The following is an 18,894-nucleotide window of genomic DNA, read 5'->3' as shown; positions in this document are numbered from 1 at the left end:
CTTTAGATCAGAAGTATCAAAGTCAAAATAATTCAGCAGGTAAAAAAAGCAGTAAGACACAACACCCTGAGAGCTAACAGAAAGGGAGATTTTTCTTCTTTTTCCTTTTTCTTCTTATTCACAAATAATGCACTGATAAAAGAATCTGCTAAGGCCTGGGAAACTCTTCCTCCCTGGTGCCTTTTTTCTGTCTTTGCTTTTGGCACAGTTTAACATATGAGCAGTACAGTTTTGGCTTACACCGTCGGAGTCAATACTATGATAGCGCTTCTGTTATGAAGAGGAAGCTCGTTGGGATTAAACTATGTTGCAGCTGTATCAAGTATGTGGACACATTTTTAGTTTCTAATGAGGTTCCTGTTACAAAACAGAGACCTCTAGGACTTGCTGACGTCAATCGCCTGAAATTGCCGTGCTTTTGTCATTGAGTGTACATGGACTTCGTATCACAGGATACTGTGTGGAGTGGAGCATGTGTGGACACTTTGGCAGCATCAAACGCTCTGCACTCACCCCCCGTGGTCCTTCTCCCTCACCAAGGCTCATAGCTCCTACTGAAACAAATACCTTTCCAGGGTGAGACATCACAATGGAGGGATACGTTTGAAGGAGCGTTCCTAGTATCCATTAGCCTTTCTAGGGATTGTTTGCTGAACATAGTAATAGCTCTAGCGTGGATTTCCTGGCTAATATGACTATTTTTCCTGAAGATTTCTAACTGTGTTTCATTTGTGCCATGGTCCTATGTTGATGATAGCATAGTATAACTAGTCTCAAAGGAAAACAAACCAATCTTGCCTAAAAATTCTTGTACAATTGTAGTAGGAATTCTTTCTGTCTGAATGTGCTCTAGATATAAATTAATAATCATATAAGTCCAGGTAAAAAAAAGCAAAACAAATAAGGAGGGGAATACTTGTGTCTCAAGTTTTCTTTCAAGGTTTAGACACGCTTTGTTTTGGAAGAGTGTTATTTTGCAGGTAAGAAGAGGCAAGAGTGGAACAACCTTTCTTCCAGAATAACACAGACAAAAGGGGATAGTTTTTCTTTAAGGAAATAATGCATTTGAGCTGGTTCAACAGATACATTTCCTAGGGCATGATTCATCTCATTTTAAAGCAGATGTCTAAAACAGGTCAGATGAGTCCCATTGCAAAATTCCCCTGTCTCACCAGGACAACACTAATGGTTTGGCTCCTAGCTCAGTGAGAAATGTCTATATTGTAGATGTGCAAATGAGGCTGGAATGACTCTTGGTGCAAAAGATTCTTTTGGAATTACTTCTGAACAGCCCCAATAATTTATCTGGGATAAATATTTCTGGGATCATAGGTTTAATCCCTACGATGGAAAGAGAATGTGGCAACTGGTCCATGAACTTCAATGAAGTCTGCATGTCTGTTCGTTCCTAAATATTGTGGTTCTTCTCACATGCATGAGGGAAAAGGTTGTTATGTGGATGTGATGATAATATTTCACCTCTTTTAGCCTGAAAAAAATCTTAATGATGAGCCAAGTGTAAGTAGGCATTTTGGAAGAACTTCAGAGGATAAGCTTTTAGAGATTTCAAGGAGCTTAGATTTTCCTGTAGTGACTTCTCTTCTTGCAAATGTATGTATAAGTCCTCTGACTTACATAGCTCAGATTATTAAAAACAAAACAAACCCAAGAACAGTAGCTGAAGCTTGTGGAAAGAAAAACCCTCTCCATCTTTTCGGAATTTGGCATTTCAGTGTTGGCTGATTTAGTTGTTTGTGCAAACCCCATAAATAGCCTAGACAGGTTACTGATACCAGACATAATATTGCTTGTGCTAAGTCTCTTATCAAGTTTTTATCTGGCTGCCAACTAGCTTAGTAAAAAGCTGCTATTTATGCTCTTTAACAATATAGCAAATGACCTTCATGGATTTTGTGATTTCATGAGTGCTCTTTGTGGGTTCATGTTGATTGTAACTGAGAGATATTGTAAGGAACACAGCCAACCCAGCACACAGTCATTCATTCTAGGCACAATTTAAAAATACACTAAGCTGACTTTTAAAGTAACCTTTAACATATGTAAATATTCTGGCTGTCCAGCTTTCATTTTGCTACCCTCACAGGCAGCTGTGAATAAAAACAACCAAAACAAACCAACAGACCAAATCAATGATTCATAAAAATAAGGTCAACCCCCTTAGATCTTCCATTCCAAATCCCAGTGAAGCTGAATGTAACCTGGATGTGGTCTTCAAGATAGGTCAGTCTGCGATGTTCCTTTTATGTCTAGAGCTTTCTGAACATAGAATTAGTGGAGCTGGCCCAAAAGACTGCTGATGGAAGATTAAGTCATGCCAGATGTGCTTCCAACCAGCTACATGGGGAAGGATGGCATTTACCTCCCCTCAGGAGGAAATTGAGAAGAAATGTAGTGGGAGCTAGTGGCAATAGCTGGGGTTGTGATGGGAAGGAAAGAGGAAAAAAAAGGCAAGGAGAGCTATTGCTTGGGGGACAGAAGAATTCATGTTGTTGGCAAACCCTGCAGATGTGGTATAACCTGCCCTGGCGCTGCCGCGTGTTCAGCTTTTCCTGATCCAGGCTCATAAAGCCCGCACCAGATTCTCATCTGCAGGCACTAAGAGTATTCCATTATGGCCTTTAAGGTGGAAGGAGAATAAAATTCAAAGGGAATCAAGAAAAGCCTCCGTGCTCATTATGAAAAAAAACTGTGCTAGGAAAACATGATGTGTATTTCTTTTAATCAAAAGCAGGAAGACATTTGGAGCACTCGGGGCCATCGATTGCCCTCTGGCCCATGGCGGAAGTCCCTGGTGATGTCAATGGGAGCTCTGCACGCGAATAGCGGGGGCACGGCGACGCCTTGGCGCACACGGCAGGGAGTGTACCAGGAGAGGCTGTGACTGAGCTTTGCAGCCTACCAAGGGCAACCAGAGCGCTTAGTCCAATTTTATACAGCACTTTGTTGACTTCTCCAGGCATGGACATGTATTTCCACTGAAGAAGAAGAAGAAAGAAAAGCCAAACATGGTGTTTTATGCTGGTTTCCTGTCCTTGCCTTTGGGCGGGCAGGAATCCTGCAAGGTCTGAGCTGCACAACCCCCACTGCTTCGATATTGGCATCAGTCAGTGGTGATACTCTGTCTGCAGACAGCACCGCAGTCCCCAGAACAGCTCTTCCTCACACTTACAATGATCTGGAGATTATGGTACAGGAAACCACTTTGCAAAGCTTGCTGGTTTCGGGCAGGAGCTCTTAATTTTGTGACAAAGACAAATGAGTCTTTGGGGAGTAGTAAATCAGTTTGTCTGGTGATGTTAAGGGGCAGGTGACCTCTTCTGTGGCTGCAGCCCCTGAAACAAAAAAGGTTCTTTTCCCTGTGCTACAAACAGGTTCATTCTTGGTCTTTCCTTGAATCGTACTGCAGAGGAAACGTCGGCCTAACAAGTCCTCAGGGCATTTTTTATTACATATGCATCCTCTATTACTCATAAGTTCCTTTCGCTATCTCAGTGGACATTAATACCTATTATTAAATAATACTTTGTGACTTTCATTTCAGAAAGTTTGTATAACAGTTTCATTAAATGACTTTAAGAAAACTTTTTTCTGTATCCTGGAGCACATTTGAGATCCTCTGCCTTAGGATTTTTACCAGTATAAATTAGAGCAGAATCTGTTTTTCTTCCTGTTTGATGTCTCAAACAAAAATATTATTACACATAGTAAGAAAAGAGGATCCTAATGCTTTTGAAAAAAAAAGAGGATCCTATGCTTTTGAAAGCCAGGCAAAAGTAACTTACTTGAAGAACTATTTAAGTGAACATAGGTCAACATGCAGAAGTTTGGGGCCAGAACACTTGAATCAAGAGTTGCAGTTTGAGGTTTTATAAGGGATCAGTTCTTGCTAGCTTTACTAATTTCTTATCCAAGAAAGATTTCCATTGTTATTTCTAAGGTTTTTGACTGAGTGAAAATAATGGGATTTGCCTGAAAAAACAGAGCTGTAGATAAGCACAGAATTAAGATCTGAATGTTCCACTTTTTTTAGGAGTTAAAAACCAAACCTTATGTGAATTTGGAGGTAGTCTATCTGCAATGTGAGTCAAACTGAAACTTCAGATCTGAACACCTGCAAAGAAGATTTGGAGCCAGAGCCTGTGGCTTGAGCCCCTCTTTGTTAAGTGGTCCAAACAATAGCAGCAGCAATGTTCCCTGTTCCCAGCGCAAGCTATTTATGACAATGCCCTTTGTTAAAGGGATTGTTCAAGGGACGGTAAATTACTCTGCCAAGCTTTAGTTATTGAGTCAAGAGGAATTAATGTTTTCCTGGCATTTTCATTTACCTTGTCACATAAAAAAGAGACACATAGGTATTGTGATAGTGGCAAGGAGGAGAATAATTAACTCTCTCTAGTCCGTATCCTCTGAGATGAAAATATGGCTGGATAATCACAGTAGATTATTTCTCCTGATGCAGTCAATGTGAATTTTTCCTATCAATTTCCTTGCAGACAGCAGGATGGTGTACTTTGTAGGAGTTCCTGATAAGTGAATTTCAGCTCACTTCCCATATCGTTACTTTTCCTGGTGATAATAAAATACAAGTGCCATGAAGCAAGAAACACATATCTCAGCAGTAGAGATGTTGCTGTACTGGAAAAAATGTGCTTCCACTGTCCTGAAATTTAAAGAAGACTTCAAAGTACTGATACTGATATTGAATGATACATATATTTTCAAATATTTAATAATAGTTTGATGAACATGTTTAAACAAAAGTAAATGGATGATTGATTTCAGCACTTTTTTAGCTTTCATTGCGGACAGGGCTAGTCTGTTTTTTAAGTCTATATCCACTGTTACAATTCCCATACACTGTCTCGAGATTTCACATACTAACCTTTATTTTTCTTCTTTTGCAGATACAACCAATCCGTTTGTAGAGATGCACAGTGATATCCCTAAAATAATAAATATGGCTGTAGGAAGAGAAATGATCATTCCATGCAGAGTCACAGCACCAAACATTGCTGTTACTTTAAAAAAGGTACCTCTATCCAAGCGTGCTCTGAAAGTGTTACTGTGGATGATGTTTTAGTTTGTTTACAGCTGTTGTAATGCTTTTGAAATATTTTAACAATTTAATATTTCTCACGCAACGTTTCCGGGTGTCAGTGTGTTCAGAAATATGTCAACCCTGGAGGCTTCATTTTGTGTCGCACAGAAGGGCTTCATCAAATCTCCTGTAAAAGGCGGGAATTTTCTGAAGGATCTTAAACTTCTCATACTTCTTTATTAAATCCTCACTGGCAAAGGTTTCTTAAGCCCAGGAAGGAATTTCTTGTTAGGAGAAGAGATTTCCTCCCACCTCTTCCCCTGCCCTTCCTCCCTTTTCCTCTTCTGTCCTCTAGAACAGCCGGTGAGTCCCTGGAGACTTGCTGTGGCTGTACAAGGATCTCTGCAAGCCTTTGCCCTACCTCACTCCCACCAGTGATTTTGCTACTTCCTTTTACATATGAGTGCACTTAGAAAAGGGATGGCTTTTTGTTGTGGGGAAACTTTGCAGGGAAACTGCAGAGTTTGATGTGGCAGGACTAGTTATAGAAAAAAAATAGACATTTCCATGTTTTGGGAAAAACATTAGTCTAGGTTCCTTAAGAGTTACATGGACAGCTAACTGAATCATATGTATGTAGTAAAGTACCTGTTATCAAGACAGAGAATGGGGCATTTTTTTAAAGTTACCTTTTTTTTTTGCTTAAAAATTAGGTGGAGGTGGCAATGAAGTTTTATTTTCTAAATAAAGGGAGTTATGCACATAGTGGCAATGAAAGTTCATCACTGTTAAAAGGAAAAGAGGTTTGTCTCTTTGTAGAATAACATACAGTTGCCAAACAATACCACCATAAGGTACTTGTTTAGTGCAATAGAAGTCTTTGGTTATTCTTTGACTGCAGAGTTTTACACCAGCCACAGATTTTACCAATTCTATCGAGTTCTGCTTTGCTAATATAGATACTGATTTTTCTCCGTGGTTTTTACCTGTTAAATCCCATGAAAGAGAACAAAATGCAAAGAAAAGAAAGTGATCTGACCCAGGATGTTGCCCTATGAGTGTAAGTACACACCCACACAAACACACACATGGTTCTCCTGCAAGAAGATGCACAAGACTGTGTGGCAATAGAATCAAAAGCAAGTGAGACTTAGCATTCCATAGAAGGGGTGTTGTAAAGTGGGAATTTATTTGGGCACTGTAGTGTTGCATCTGAAACCTTAGCATATTAGATTTCTACCTGAGAAAACTCCTGTCAATTTCTCTAATTAAGCAACATTTAAAAAAAATTCTCCTTATTTGGAGAAGATTGAGACATAGCTACTCTCTTTTACTCATATCAACTTGCCTTTAGCCTGGGATTGTGGTGTAAGGCACAGCTTTACACCATCAGAACCAGATGTAATACTCTCAAAAGGAGAAAGAGGAGGTGGAGCCAAGTCTTGAAAGAAAGGATTGGTTGCTTACATGTTTTGCATTCCAGGAAAAATAAATGTGTTCCCTAATTAATCCTAGAATTTCCTGAAGCATGTAAGTTACAATGCATTACATCATGTCTTACTTTATTTATCTTCTATGACACCCTTATATGAAGATTCCAGCAAGGTTTTACTCACACAGCCATTAAGAGATGTGTTAAATGCATTCCACAGCTGCAGGCATACTACTTCTGGAGAAACAGCAAGAGCTATTTTGTGTTTTCCAGCAGTGATAAAGGAAGAAGTTGGTGTCCCCATAATGCAGTCTCTGGCTCTGGAAAGAAAATCCCAGCTCAAGTGTCATTAGGTTCTGCCTTCTATATTGCCAGGAAGTAAAAATATGAAATATTTTAAATAATCTCTCTCTTCTGGAAGGATTCCCTACAGTTGCATGAGCTGCCTCCAGCATTTGTTCCTTTGCAGTGCCGCTTCTTAGTTTTAGTGGACGAATGTGGGAAAGGTTTATTATTCATCTTCAACACCACAAATTATTATTTTACTCGAACTGCATCTTTAGTCAAACTTTTTAAGATGCTGTGTTGTTTTCATTTTCAAGCTGAAAATCTGTGCAAATTGTGTTTTATAGCATGGAAATCAAATACAACAGAGGAGGGGGGTCTTCAAAAATCAAGAAGCTAATAAAACATGGACTGGGAAATGGGAATGAAGCTTTTAATTCCTCATTCAAGTTCAGCCTTCAGGTCCTGCTGTAACCTTTACAGGCAGCAGCTGATGGGCTTTTCTCTTTCTTATCATATGAAGAATTGTGAAATCAATTTATAGCTTTGATCTAATGATTAATAGTTAGATATTCAGAGTCTCTGAAACCATCATTCCTATCAACATGATTCTAGCAGCCTCATTCAGGATCCCTAAAATAAGACAGTTTTTTGCAAGTAAGGTGTACACTTCTCTTCTCTTGCCTCTTCATTTGCTCTTATCTTGCCAAATGGAGAAAGTATCACCTTTTAGTACAATAATTTAATCCATCTGTTTGCTATCCTTTTGGATTCTCTATCATAAAAACAATGACATTCATGGGAATAGAAGTAAATAAGCTCCAGTATAAGGAATAAAACCTGGAAAAAAACCCAAGGAATGCCGCAAATCACATATCTGGACAATCTGAATTCTTAATAATGCCACCTCATCCTTCCCAAGTTGGTGAAAAGGGAAACATGAAAGAAAAGACAAGAATTCAAGACTCTAATATATATTTTTTAATAACCTTTTAGTTGTCTCTTTCCAATACAATCTGCCTTTGGAGATGTGGAGAACTACAGCTTGACTTTAACTCTTGACCATATGTACATATGCAGTATGTGGCAGTACTGTGTTAGTGCCACCAGGTACCAAAAACTTTCAGCACAGATTGAGCAAAGAAGGCGGCACAGCCTATACCAAAAAAAAGTTTCATTTGAAGCAAAGTACAAAGAAGGTAAAAGGCCGAGAATGCACTGGGAGCCACAGTGATATTGTCCGCACAGATTAGCATGTGGACAGTAAATTCCATGTTTGCTGCAGCCGTCGCAACAAGCTGATTCTTTGAATCGCATTGATTCCCATCTGCAGGCTATTATTGTAGCTGAATTTATCCTCTGCTGCTTCAGTGGAAGTCTCACTGTTCCAGCATGATGTTTCTTCATAGGTTTTCTACTTCTCTCTGTGATGACCAAATGGCCAGGACTTTGAGTTACACTGGTTGTGCTCTGCATAGGGGTGGGACCAGATGACCTCTGGAGGTCCCGTCCAACCTAAATTATTGTGTGATTCTGGGATCCTCTGTCCTGTACCATCCGTGCAGTGATCAGCATGGTGATGAGATCGTGTTTCTAGTTGGTGGCCTGAAAGCTGGTTCAGGGCAGAGCAAAACAACTGTGGTTCTCTGAGAGTGGGAAACAGGTCATCTGAACTAGTGGAGTTGGCAGAGAACAGCATGGAGAAGAGCTGGGTAAGAAACTGAAGCAAGCAGGAAGAGAGGGTAGAGCTGTGAAGGGCTGTAGGGTGAGCGCCCAGCCACCACCTATGTTCTCATCTAAGACAAAGTCCTGGTATTTCCACCCTCTAAAAGGGACTTGGTGCAGTATCTTGGGGTTTTCCCCCTTGAGATTTGGTCAGAGACCGACTATGTCACAGGGGTCTTTTGCTAGTCAGAGACCTCAGTTTTCCAAAGTTTTCCATAGAATAACTTATTGTTGCATTATGCTTTCATGGGTGACTGAGTGTAACTTCTTAGTCTCAGAGCTGCAAAAATATTTAAAAAAAAAATATGTAGCTCTAGTGGTTTTGAGAGGTGTCAGATGAGTAAACTGTACAGGTAAAGATCTGCCTCCAGAGCAAGTAAGCCTGCTAGATATCCAGACAACTCACAAAATTACATGTTGCAAAACAGGACTCTTCTGGGTGTTTTGGTTACTCTTCTATTCCTGGAGTAAGGCTAATACAAAGTCAGTAATCCATCAATTAAGTAATGAATGTGCAGTGAATGCATTCACTGGGAAATACAAGTCTAGGAAGGCTCTGACCCTCTGGCTTCGCTTTCTTCATGAAAGCCTATACAGAAATAAGTTCAGAAATTGTTTGATTTCCACCAAAGCAGCAAGAGGATAAATCCAATTGAAACTCTTGAAAACATAACTATGAACTAGTTAAACTGAAGTTGAAAATTTGTTTTGTTTAGAACAGGAATGGCAGCAGAGCTTGTAGGGACCAAGATGCTGTTGAATGGTAGCCAGCAGGCTGTAATGTAATGGGCTTTACTTGTGTGTGTGCTACACACACTTCCCAGTGATTTGCATGCTTATTATAGCATCTTATCAGCTGTTGTAAAGATAAGGAATTCTACCACGTCATTTTGTGCTCTGTATTTATTGTTCTCTGTATTCATTTGACTCACCATGCACTCAGTTATTTTGGAGGAAATGGGATGAGATGAGTGAATATGAACTCAAGGGTGGCTTTCTGCATAGGCAGGCAGCATCAAGGGTGGCATATTTTAGAGGGAAACTGTACCATGCTGGAAGGAGAGACATTCATGCTTCCCCCAGCCTCTGACAACCACCCATGATGGCTTTGCTTGTAGGAAGGAAAGGGCTGTCCAACGCATAAGTCCCCTGCTCAAATAAAGGGGAAGAAAGAGATGAAGGGACACAGTGAGACTGTTGCACAGTGGGAAGTGATGGGCTGCAAGGTGCTCAGTTGATCCAGGGATCTTTCCTTGGGACCATAATTCATTTGAACTCTGCTCTGTGCCATCTTTAAAAATATATTCTTTTTACCATAAAACCAGGTCTTACCAAAGTAGAGTCACAACCAGACTTTGTACTCATGGCTGATCTCTGTGCTCTCCAAATGGTGGCATTTATTCCATCAATAAGGTGTAACAAATAGCATGATCCAAAACAAGAGGTTTTGTCTGAGCTTCAATGGCTGTGTCAAGCTTTACTTTTTCAGGGTTTTCTTGATACCTTATTAAAATGGGGCTTAAAGTGCCAAGGATCATAATGTAGAAGATAACATGTACTGCTGACAAAGTAAACACTTGATCCCACACGGCAATAATTTTTTTGCTTGTTTTTTAAGTCTTTGAGGTAACATAAATATGACATGCATGGAATTGAATCCTGGCAGGAATTTGTTAAAGCCACAAAATGACAGCAAATTAAGTCAATTTGTCATCTCCATTGAAAAATATGTGTTTGTTTCTCCATGGCAAAACCAGGCTACTTAATTGCAAAGGTTCAGAGAGATGAGCACTTTAGCTGCCAACCAGGAGCCAACAGAATAGCGGCCCAAGTGCTGAAGCTAATGATAGTGTCAATCTATTTTGTCATAAATTACATCCTGTTATAAATAATGAAATCTTGGAAACAAATGCAACATCCGCATTCTTCACCCACATTTTTCCTCTATTTTGTGATGAAAATGCAACTTGAAAAACCCACATCATTAAATGTCATCCTTTTCATGTTGATTGGCATTTTTTGGGTGCTTTTTTCCCCCATCCCTTTTTACTAGGCTACTTTGATTAAAGAGTAGACATGAGGATGAGCTGTTTTTATGATGCATGTTTGGCACTTCCAGATCCCACGAGAAACCCTAATTCCTGATGGCAAGACAATAATCTGGGACAGCATGCAAGGCTTCAGAATACCTAAGGCAACTTACAAATTCATTGGGCTCCTGAGCTGTGAGACAACCGTCGGTGGGCACACGTACAGCACGAAGTACCTAACGCATAGAGAAAGTAGGTGGCATTCTCCACTCCCTGTCTCTCAGAAAGCACCCTGCCCTGCTGGCATTACTAATTCTTCTCTCTCTTTGTCACATGCAGCCAACACAATTTTTGATGTTCAGTTAAGCACCCCGCGTCTTGTCAAGCTGCTGAAGGGAGACAGCCTGGCAATTAACTGCACTGTCACTGCAGCCTGGAACACCAGAGTGCAGATGACATGGACTTACCCTGGAGAGGTGAGTGCTGCGGTTGGAAAGGAGAAACCAGAGGTTTCCCACAGATCACACTGCATCCAGCATCCTGGGAGGAATTCTGCTTCAGAATGCTTGCCGTTTTTTGCATTCCATCATTTTGACCCTTGCTGACATGTCTCTTAATGTTTCTTTTTTTTCTTTCTGATGCTTAATTTCCTAAGTAAACATGTTTACACAATGTGCTGTGGTTATATTGCATAATCACGAGCGAACGCTAGAATTGTTTCATCTCTGGGAGCTTCTTTTCGACCTGGTGAAACGAGAGAAATTTATCACCCCATCCCAGGCAGGGGCTCTCTCTTGTGACAGAAAAGTTTTCAGTAAGGCTGTCTTCTCAACACATTCATTTCAAAGACTGGCAGACAGTCAGGCACCCGATTTGAGCATGTTTAGAAAAGATATTTTGATTTAGCTAGCCAAAATCTCATTTGTTAAGTGTCACACGAACAATCCTCTTGTTTTGACAACTACAGGAATGATCTTGAATGTGCTTCTCCACCCCCCACATTGGGACCATCCTCATAAATATTTGTCACTTACAGAATAACTGCCAGGGAGTCCGTGTAAAACTGATAAGAAATTTGACATTAGCTTAAGGTTTACAACTCCAATTCCTTTCATGTCAGTTTGATTTATGCTGGTGATTCAAGTCAAGATCATTTATTTTGTCACTCATTGTATCTAATCACAGGCTGAAATTATGATTGCATTATATAGGGAAGATTAATGCAATTGTTTATTGCTTACTGTGGCCATTTTCCCTGGCATTTTTTCACCTCAGAAATAAACAACTTAGCAACAAGAAATGCTCCAAATATATTATATTGCGCATTGCTGCCCTACCAAGCCCTATCTGGGCACCACACTTGTGAAATTGTGCTTTGTTTTTATTTAGATGGTAACTGAAGGGTGCTCAGTGTTTGTAAGACATCAACAATGTCCTGGGTTAAATAAACTTTGAGGCCAAATGCTGAGGGGGAGTTGCAGGAAATAACTCCTCAGAGTCGCATTATCTTCAGTTCCACCCTGCTATTCCCTTGCCAAATCTAGTCCCTTTTCCGTCTGTAGCGTTTCCAGAATTCTCCCCTCCTTGCATTAATGTCCTTTTCTTCTATGTGTCTGCTTCCTATGGCACTGAATCCAGGCACCAAACTATGTGCTCCTCTTCATATCATGGCTTCAGAGATTTTTTGGAGCAGTGCTGGACAATGGCCATGGGGAGCCAGACGTGTTGATATGACAGGCTGTGCAAAAGGGAGGATCTTCCTCTGGAAAGTACTAGTTTGGATGCTATGACAACTTGGGAGAAGACAGAGATGAATTGCCCTATAATGTTGCTTACATTTTTTATTGTTAACCCTCTGGAAATGTTAAGCATCTTTTGTGTGTCTGTGCTGTAAAAAGGCATCTGGGATTTTTTTATTAAGTTATGGTGGTGGTATAGCAAAATAAAAATCTTAATAATCATGAAAATTGGTTTGATTAAGCTCTTTCTTGTTAATTTCTTTTGCTTCCATAGACAAGGAGAAGAGGTTCTGTAACACAGCGTATTGACCAGAAGAATGCAGAGGCCAACATCTTTTACAGCATCCTTGTTGTCGACAGAGTGCGGGATGTTGATAAAGGCCAGTACACCTGCCACGTGAAGAGCGGGCCTTCGATCAAGGCTGTCAACACAACAGTCATTGTTTATGGTAAGAAGTGGTGCAGATTTGTAGAATACTCAATGCTCTTGTACCAAGGTCTGTCACGTGATAGTTTTACATTGGGACACAATTTGTAGTACATTCATCATGGACAGAAGAAGGGAAACAAGGGAGGGAGGCCCTCCAGGAGGGAAAACATGCACCATTTCTTCCATGGGTGTTTTGTACTGTTGGCAATAGACATGCTAATGTTCAATTTGATCACTTTTGTTTGTTAAATACTGTGATGGCACTGTCCTTAGTTCTAGCACATACAATCAGGGAAAGTATAGTTTGGGAGGAAAAAGAAGGTACAAGCTGAATTTAAATAGAAGAGTCCCACTTCCTCTTCTGTAGTACTTATGCATTGCTTTCTATGAAAAAATGAAGAAGAAATTAATACCCTAGCTCTGCATGGAGCTAGTAGCTGGTAGACCATTCAAAAAATGCAAATCTTTAATATGGTTTTACAGCAGGACCCTTAATCAAGTTCCCTGTGGTTTGCCTGGGCCTTCTGTGAAATCTGGAAATTTCTGGTATTATTTCAAATGTATATGAATAAGGACTTTTTTGCACTGGAACTCTTTGGGAAGCGACCTTCTTTGGGACATCCTGTTACAATTAGAACTATCCGGGATCTTTGGACCACCATTGATATTAAAGACCAAGTGGCTGGTGGGTGTCCTCTACAACAGATGACTCATGGTTAGAGTATTGATTTGTTACATATTTTCAGTGGTATATCTTTTCTCTCTTACCTGGAAGTGTGGACTAGGCACCTGGTGTTGGTATTCTTAGAGAGCTATTTCAGACCATTTTCTCTATTTAATTTCTGGAATAAGCCACTGGGAGCATAGGATGAACCATGGTACCCACTTACTGTATCTTAAACAGATAAACTGAACCTGTCAGAAACTGAATTTTAGATTAAAGTCAGAGAAGTTGGGACTGTTGAAGTCAGCCTGTATTCACATAAGCCGCCCCATCTACAGGGTGCCCATATTAGAAAGAGCCTGTGTGAATAAAGGTTTGCAGAATCAGGGCTGTATCTCTATAACTTGACTTGTGTAATTAAACTACTTATTTGTCTTGTGCATATTATTTTCAATGTATGTGGTAAGTGTGATTAAATGTTGAGCTTGTTTCATGGATATCCATCATCCTTATGCAGTCCATCATGTGAGTAAATATTGCACCATAGATACTATCAAAAGGATACTTGAACATTTTTTTATACTTTGAATGTTTTATTTTGCACAAGTTGGCAGGGGAAAAGAGATATTTTCCAATGTATTGTATGAATTTTGTGTTTTATTGCCTCTGGTAAAAGCCATCAACTTGCCACAGAGTTGCAGATATGGGGCAGAGCAATTGGAAAAGAGCAAATTCCAGCAGGTTGAGATTATTCCAGTGAAGTGACAAAGATTTGTTTGTTTGATGAAACAGCTTCTTTACCAATGATAAAGAAAGTTTCTGCCTTTTCCTTTGCTATTTCTCTGAAGGTCCCTTAAATCCTCTCTGGCAGAATATTTTCTTTTGGAACATTCATCGATTCTTGGCCTGTAGGAGAAGAAAGGTCATCTGATTATTCTCAATTTGGCCTCCCACATACCACAGACCACTTTATCTCTTGTGCCTTTTTTCCTGGCTGGAGCACAGTGTGAATTTGGCTAGAGTGTATCTTCTCTAAGTAGATTCATGCCCTGGGAACTGCATCTCAGTTTCTTGTATATTTGTGGTATTCTTTTCTATTTTATAGATCTCTAGGAGGTTAGGCTCTATTCTTGCTGTTGACATGTGAGAGCATCAAAATTATTAAAGATAATTTTTATTTGGAGTCACATTTTCTTTAGTGGAGCTACTCTTTTTGCAGGATGAAAATAAGTAATACAAAGCACTTTTTTATTTTGTTTAAGATAAAATGTTCATTAATTTGAAACGTCGAAGGAAAACTGCGCTGGAGGCTGTAGCTGGAAGAAAATCCTATCGTTTGTCAATGAAAGTGAAGGCATTTCCCTCTCCAGAGGTTATATGGTAGGACAACAGTTACTTCCACATAGGCATCCTGGACCTCTTTTTATAATAGAGTTGGGGAGGTTTTTTTAAAGTTTTTCAGTTGCTTGGGGTTCTAACAATTTATGAGAACATTATCTCCATTTTGCAAGTGCATGAAAGGAGATACAGAAAGTTTAAAGCTGAGATCCTCAAATAGGTTGGGTATGTCTCCTCTTGAAATCAGTGGACGCTCCACAGCTAAGTATCTTGACTGAAGTGTTACATCCAGCTTCCCTCAGACCTAGATATGAAACCTGAACTTGCTTTTCAGACAGTAAGAGAGAGAAAAGAAGGCTTTCATTAAAATAAACGATTGACTTGAGTCATACAGACATGCGCTGTTAGGCAAAACAATGGAAGTTGGTATTATTATGTGGTGACCTGCAGGTTGTAGATCTAATTCAGCAGAGCATTCACTGGATCATTCATTTTGTCTCATGTATCCTGTGCTAAGAAATTTTTTGAACAGTTTTTTTTTATTAATCCAAACCACTTCTATATGTAACAACGTTATCTATTCATGATCTCAAGGGTTTTTTTTTGTTTAAATCATTTTAAACACCAGTAGCTCTGGCTCAATTCATTGCATTTTAACAAAGGATTTATGACAAGACTGATTAAGAAAACAAGCCATACATATGTGAACAGTGGGAGTTCATGTTACAGCCAGGAATTACTTTTGCTCCAAAAGTGTTGTCTTGTTACACAAAACCTTTACATTTATGGCTCCATGTGGAAAACTAAGGGGTGAGTGTGACACTGATGCCAGCCATTTATACGTCATTTTCTGTTTCTCCAGTGTTTGAGCTTATTGATTACACATATAGGTCTGAAACTTCTGAACTAAAAAAATCTCCAAACGTTTAAAAATTTTAAAAAATTTTTTAATTTAAAATTGAGTTTGGTCGAACATTGGAACAAGTAGTCCAGAGTGGCGATGGAGTCTCCATTCTTGGAGATACACAAAACCATGTTGAAAATGGTCTTGGGCAACCTTCTGACCTTGCTTTGTATAGGGCATTAGACTACATCACCTCTGAAGGCTTTTTTGGCTGCAACTCTTCTGTGGTTCTGTAAAATACAGATACAGTGAAATGCCTAAACCCATAAGTCCTTTGACCAAATTTTAGTGCTCCTCTAATAACAGTAAGAGTTTTCTGTAAATACTTACTAAAAGCTGTGAATCATTTCCATCAAGTCCATCATCTTAATGAATCTCAGTTGCACCCTCCTACTAACATCATGTTAACCTTGCAACTGTTAAAATATGCTTTAGACTGTACTTTAGACTTTGAATAAAAATGTTTTACTTCAGGAATCTGTGTGTGAGCAACAGTTAGTACTTTCTATGTTGATTTTCTGTTACCTTTAAAAACATTCACTTGATAGCAGGATATCTGATTCTCGAGTGCTTATCTAATCTACTTACTCTTCCTCTTCCTAAAATCACAGCTGTGCTTAGGCTACTGTAATACTTTGTCCCAGGATGTATTCTGAGGTCATAGAGAAATGGCCAGTGCAAGATGATGCAATCTTTATTTCTGTGACTGACTCTTAGCCAAAATGGTTGTCTTTTAGACTAAATGGCAGCACAACCATGGACAACTGGGATCTTTAGAGACAGAGTTGCAATTTTCAGCAACTCTCAAATACCATAGAGCCCTGTCAGATTCTTATCAATTTTAATATACAGAATAGTATTTTCTAAAGTGGTTTACAAATATCAGCAATCTTATTTGAAAGGAAAGGACAAGCCTCTGGTAAACAGAATCTCAGACTGTGAACCCAATCCTTTCCCAAAGATTGAGGAATATGATGTAACATGGGTGGTTTAAGCAGAAATATTTTTCAGAATTTTGATTTCTGGAATTCCATGAAACAGGTTAAAAGATGGGCTACCTGCTGCTGAAAAATGTGCCCGGTACATCATTAAAGACTATTCGTTAGTCATCAAGGATGTTGCTGAGGAGGATGCTGGAAACTACACCATAATATTGAGCATTCCACAGTGGAACTTGTCAAAGAATCTTACAGTCACTCTTACGGTAAATGGTAAGTTTGCAACACGTTCCCATGCTTCTCCTGAACATGTAAATGCTCAATTTTTTTTGAGCTGGATTGTCACCATTCTTGAACGCATCAGGTCACTGTGGGCTTTCTTACTGACTTCATGGACCCAAACCCAAGCCTCACATGCAGGGTGAAAGACCCGTCTTTGAACCAGAAGATAGACACTGGTTTTCATTAGAAGTGTTTCTGTCCTCCACAGCCACATACTTGTTTCTGATGACTTAAATGTGTCACTAACAACTTGTCTGACTTGACTTAGGACTGCTGTTTTTCTTTGTTCTCCTGGGGATTTTTCTTGCTACTCACACTGCAGGAATGTAGTATTTTTATAAACATGCAATATATTGGAAATAAGCTGGTTTTAATTGCTTTCCAATTTTTACTCTTTCCAGTGAAACCGCAGATATATGAAAAGGCTGTGTCATCATTCCCTGATCCCAATCTGCGTTTACTAGGCAGCAAACAAGTGCTGACATGCACTGTGTATGGTATTCCTCCACCTAAAGTTACATGGATGTGGTACCCCTGTAAACAAAACCATTCTAAAACAAGGTAGGACAACTTCTTTACTTTTATTTAGCATGTCTTCCGTTATTATTACACTTAAATATTTTTTTACAAGCATAAAGTTGGCTGTAAACATTGTTTAGTTAATAGAAATTATCTACTTTTTATCAATGTATTTTTTAATGGGCATATAATCACAATGCAATTTTTTCTCCTTATTTGAAGATGGAGGGCTTCTTACTCTTAATGGTGGTTATTTGGTATTGCTGTTTGGGTTTATTTATGGTTCACTACTATTCATGCATGCAATATTGGTCCAGAAGCGATAATTGCTTTTTCATTTTCACGGGAGAAGACAATGTCTTGCAAAGTTCGCATGCTTTCACGTGGAGGAGTTTTCCTCCATGCTTTTCTCCATGAACAGTGATTCTTATGTGTGGCTTCTTTTGAAATTAACAGAAAACATCTCAGAAACTTTTTCCATTATGAAGGTCACATCTGTCCTGTGATATGTTTAGTCATATATTCAGTTCAGCAAGCTAAATGGGCCCAGCATTCTACAGATGATATTTAAACAGGGTAAAGAATAAATGGCACCATGTAAGCTTACTTGATGCTGAGGTGGTGCTCAGCTAATCCTCTTTTTACATTTTAGTTTTCTTTTGAACTCTGTTTCTTATGATTAGGAGTTTGTGTTGACTCACTTATCCAAAGCTCTTCCTGCATCATGAAATCTGACACAAACTTAATGGTTAACACCCAACCTCCACAGTGGCATTATCCTTCAGTTGCTATTGGAGGGTTCAAACAGGCAAGGTATTTGAATCACAGCCCAATGAAGATATTTAAAAACCTAACAAGTTTAAGAGACAACATTTTCTCAGTCTCAGTTGAAGAATAATCACATTCCATAGGATGTCAGTTTTTTAGCACTTTCATAGAATTGGGATTTAGTGCCAATCCAGACAAATATTTAAGTACATGCTTAATTGCAAGGGTACAAGACATGTCATTCAACCAAATAGGACATCTCAGTACTAAGGGTCTCAATACTAAACATCTCAAACTAAGGATACTTGTAAGTGTTTTGATATCAGTGAGAGAGTGGTCAGCACTTCCTAGAAGCCCATGTTATTTTTGCCACTATGTCTTTGGGATTATGGCTGTGCCCTTCTCACCAAGAGGTGGCACTAGCAATCTCTCCTCTTCCTTGAATAGGTATTACCTGAAATCTTCCATTTCAAGGACAGGTGAGGGCTGCATTTCCTCTGGCTGGTATGTCACCTTACAAGGACAAGTTGCAAAATTCATTTTTGCTAATAGATGTAAGAGAAGAGAAATCACAACATCTTTTAACTAGAGAAACCTTGAGAAAGGCATGTATGAAATTTTTCAATCTTTTAGTTTCTTTCAAGGGTTTATACAAATGAATACTCTGGATTGAAATCCAGTGCAGTGCTGAAGAAAAGTCTGGGTCTTCCTTGGGAGTCAAGGTGGTGCTCATCTATTGTCAGATATCTCCTTCTGTTAGCAAGCACAGGTCTGCACTCCA

General features: G+C 39.3%; 1 protein-coding gene across 2 annotated transcripts in view; it reads left to right on the top strand.

Moving 5' to 3' along the window:
* The window catches only part of FLT1 (fms related receptor tyrosine kinase 1), a 108,010-nt gene that overhangs the window by 20,230 nt on the left and 68,886 nt on the right, over window positions 1-18,894 (top strand). For both annotated transcript variants that reach the window (XM_032099505.1, XM_032099503.1), the window contains exons 4-10: window positions 4,926-5,050; window positions 10,621-10,783; window positions 10,871-11,007; window positions 12,545-12,719; window positions 14,627-14,744; window positions 16,648-16,817; window positions 17,228-17,387. In XM_032099505.1, the coding sequence (XP_031955396.1) occupies window positions 4,926-5,050; window positions 10,621-10,783; window positions 10,871-11,007; window positions 12,545-12,719; window positions 14,627-14,744; window positions 16,648-16,817; window positions 17,228-17,387 (1,048 nt within the window). The remainder of the gene's footprint in view (window positions 1-4,925; window positions 5,051-10,620; window positions 10,784-10,870; window positions 11,008-12,544; window positions 12,720-14,626; window positions 14,745-16,647; window positions 16,818-17,227; window positions 17,388-18,894) is intronic.

This window comes from Corvus moneduloides, chromosome 2 (assembly GCF_009650955.1).
Source record: "Corvus moneduloides isolate bCorMon1 chromosome 2, bCorMon1.pri, whole genome shotgun sequence".
NCBI lineage: Eukaryota > Metazoa > Chordata > Aves > Passeriformes > Corvidae > Corvus > Corvus moneduloides.
Note: the sequence above shows the minus strand (reverse complement) of the source record. Positions and strands in the feature narration are given on the sequence as shown.